Source organism: Populus euphratica, unplaced genomic scaffold (genome assembly GCF_000495115.2).
Source record: "Populus euphratica unplaced genomic scaffold, PopEup_1.0 scaffold3713.1, whole genome shotgun sequence".
Lineage (NCBI taxonomy): Eukaryota > Viridiplantae > Streptophyta > Magnoliopsida > Malpighiales > Salicaceae > Populus > Populus euphratica.
Genome location: NW_011503596.1, coordinates 5,473 through 8,115, shown reverse-complemented (window position 1 = coordinate 8,115; position 2,643 = coordinate 5,473). Strand labels below are relative to the sequence as shown.

At 34.4% G+C, this 2,643-nt stretch overlaps 1 protein-coding gene across 1 annotated transcript in view; it reads right to left on the bottom strand.

Annotated features, from left to right (window-relative positions):
* Window positions 1-559: 559 nt before the first annotated feature.
* Window positions 560-2,643, bottom strand: part of LOC105119863 (uncharacterized aarF domain-containing protein kinase At1g71810, chloroplastic-like) — a 7,550-nt gene continuing 5,466 nt past the window's right edge. Inside the window, exons 18-21 of the mRNA XM_011018059.1 lie at window positions 2,516-2,559; window positions 2,182-2,367; window positions 1,307-1,426; window positions 560-979 (exon numbers count right to left, since the gene is read on the bottom strand). Of these exons, the coding sequence (XP_011016361.1) occupies window positions 875-979; window positions 1,307-1,426; window positions 2,182-2,367; window positions 2,516-2,559 (455 nt within the window). The 3' untranslated portion in view covers window positions 560-874. The remainder of the gene's footprint in view (window positions 980-1,306; window positions 1,427-2,181; window positions 2,368-2,515; window positions 2,560-2,643) is intronic.

Sequence of the window (2,643 nt, the reverse complement as noted above, 5' to 3'; positions counted from 1 at the left end):
TAGGTTTTTAAGGTTTCCGCTTCATAAATTTCAAAAAAATAAAAGAAAAGGGAAATATTATAAATAGGAATTACTAATCTTAACTACAAATCCGAGTTATTATGGCTACATTTTAAAATATTTTTTATTTAAAAAATATCAAAATAATATATATTTTTATTTTAAAAAATAGTATATTCAAATAATTTAAAAATATATAAAAAAATAGTTTAAAACAAAGAAGAAAAATAAATATATTTTTTTTTCAAAAACATTGATGCATGTGTACTTTTCATCTGCTTCATTTTGCTTGGATTCCAGCTATTCAAAAAATTAGAGTATTACTCCATATTCTGTTTGTCACACTTAGTTGTCAAGGCAACACCGACGTCAAGCTTTCACCATCAGACTTGGAAATATAACGAAACGAACTGGTGAATTCAACAAAAAAAAAAAAAATTAGCAAAGACCATCATTTCACATGGAGGGTTCCTTCATTTCAAAAATCGTAACTAGATTTGGCTTTCCGATTCAGATCCAAGAAAAAAAAAAAAAAAAACTGTACAGAATGCCTTTTTACATGGAGGGTTCCTGCATTTCAAAATCTCACGTGTGTAACTAGATTTGGCTTTCCGATTCAGATTCAAAGATTTTAGAACATTTTCTGATTTTTTTTCCTTTATAAAAAGAATGCAACAGTGCTAAAATTTTACCCAATTTTCAGGTAGTGTGTGAGTCAATAGCAGGCAGGATCTGACGGGAACAATGTTTTCAAGAATATCAGCCATCTTCTATATCGTAAGTTTTTTTGTGTGGTTTAATTTTCTGTGGACGTAGTCAGAGCCAAGAAAAACATACGGATATCTCCTCACGCTTTCCCTTGATTAAATTGAAATCAAAGAAACACCCTCCTGATGGTCCTGGCAGCGACACGGGAAATCAACCTTCCAGCCAGATCAGCCGGCAAGAGAAGTAACTGCTGTTGCAATTCTGGTGGAAGCTGCCACGTGTTTTTAACAAGTTTAGTCAGTATAACAGATATTTAATTTCTTTTATCCCAAAAAAAAACCTTCAGATGCCACAATATAACTGGCATATAACTTTGGATTTCAAAAGAAAGTCTTCTCTAATAAGCCCTCATCTATGCGAGAAACAAATTGTTTCAGGTCTAACAATTTAATCTCGATAATCTTATTAAAGTATAACCCAATTTCAAACAATTCTCAGTGATTGTGTGTGGTAATTTACGTGTCTGCCATTATTAATATTTGCCTTCGCGTCTTTGGGCATGCGCATTGTATCTATGTATGAATAGATCAGAGCTTACCTCAGGGATAACAGAAAGGATGGGCAGAATCACCTCAACTGATGGAAATTGATAAAAGATAAGTGATGCTTCCTCCGAGTGCATGTTTTGATTCTTGGATGGGACGGTCCTTTTCAGTTCCTACAAGAGAGTAACATATGTTACAGCACAAGGTAGACTAGATTATAAGCCAATATAGAAATGTTAAAATTATTGCCTTGTGGAAGACGCTACTTTCACACATTGAAAGCGTGATATTCAACATCGACACATTTTCTCAGAAAAAGAAGAAATAGTTGATACATTGAACTTCTTTTTATTTCTTCCTTCAAAATCTCCTTACAAGAGAGATGAGAGACAATAGTGGAAGAATGGGTGTCGTCTTCTAGTTAATTTTAGCATCAAATGCAAGTAAAAGCTCCATTCAAAGAATTTCATTATCCTTTTATATAGCTAATCTACCCCTACATGGCAATATCACCTACTTTAAACACATCTAAAAAGCCACAATGTACCCAGTCAGATTAAATCATGAAGCAGGTTCTACAGTTTCCTGCAGAACACTCATGAGTCACAATGCAGAAGATGTAATTTCCTTGAGCTTGGTGGTGGATGACTATGAAAAGAGTGTTTTTAGTGATAACAAGTCAAACATCAATTTTAAATAGCCTTCCAATCAAATACATATATGCATTCAAGTGAGCATTCATAATAAGAGGAGGATTTGCATCCAATAATTCATATACTATTCTATTCTAAAAATTTTGATTTATGGCGGATGGTTGGACTTAACAAAACCACATCCAAAAGAATAGCTTGGGCACATTTCTTACTTTCCCTTGTTCAGAAAATGAGTATACCGAACCCTTTCTAACAAAATAAGCGCAAGATCTTACCACAGGTGAGCCTCCATTCTTTTGGAAACCTGAAAGGAGTAACATAAGCCGGCGGAAGGTTCTCAAGTTCATCATGTCTTCTTTAGTCATTGAAGAGGAAGAGGAAGCAGCAAAAGGAAAAGGAATGCTTGTGCTAGCCATATAAGTTAAATAATCAAGAGTTGCTAGACCAAATGCATCCAAACCCTGCACACATTTTTAAAAAAAGCAATTTAAAATCTAGAAAAGCAAAGAGAGCAATAGAACATAACATTTATTATTGCAGATAATTTTGACAACTACGACTCACAGTCACTAACCATAGACATGACATGAACAAAACCAGAACACTTGCCTTGGCAATTTCTTGAAGGAGTATTTCCCTCACAAAGGCACCCTACCAATACATCCAATCAAAGATTTAAAATACATTAAAATTAAACACCTCGGTTTGGGGGGGGGGGGGGGGGTGAGGGAGAGAAC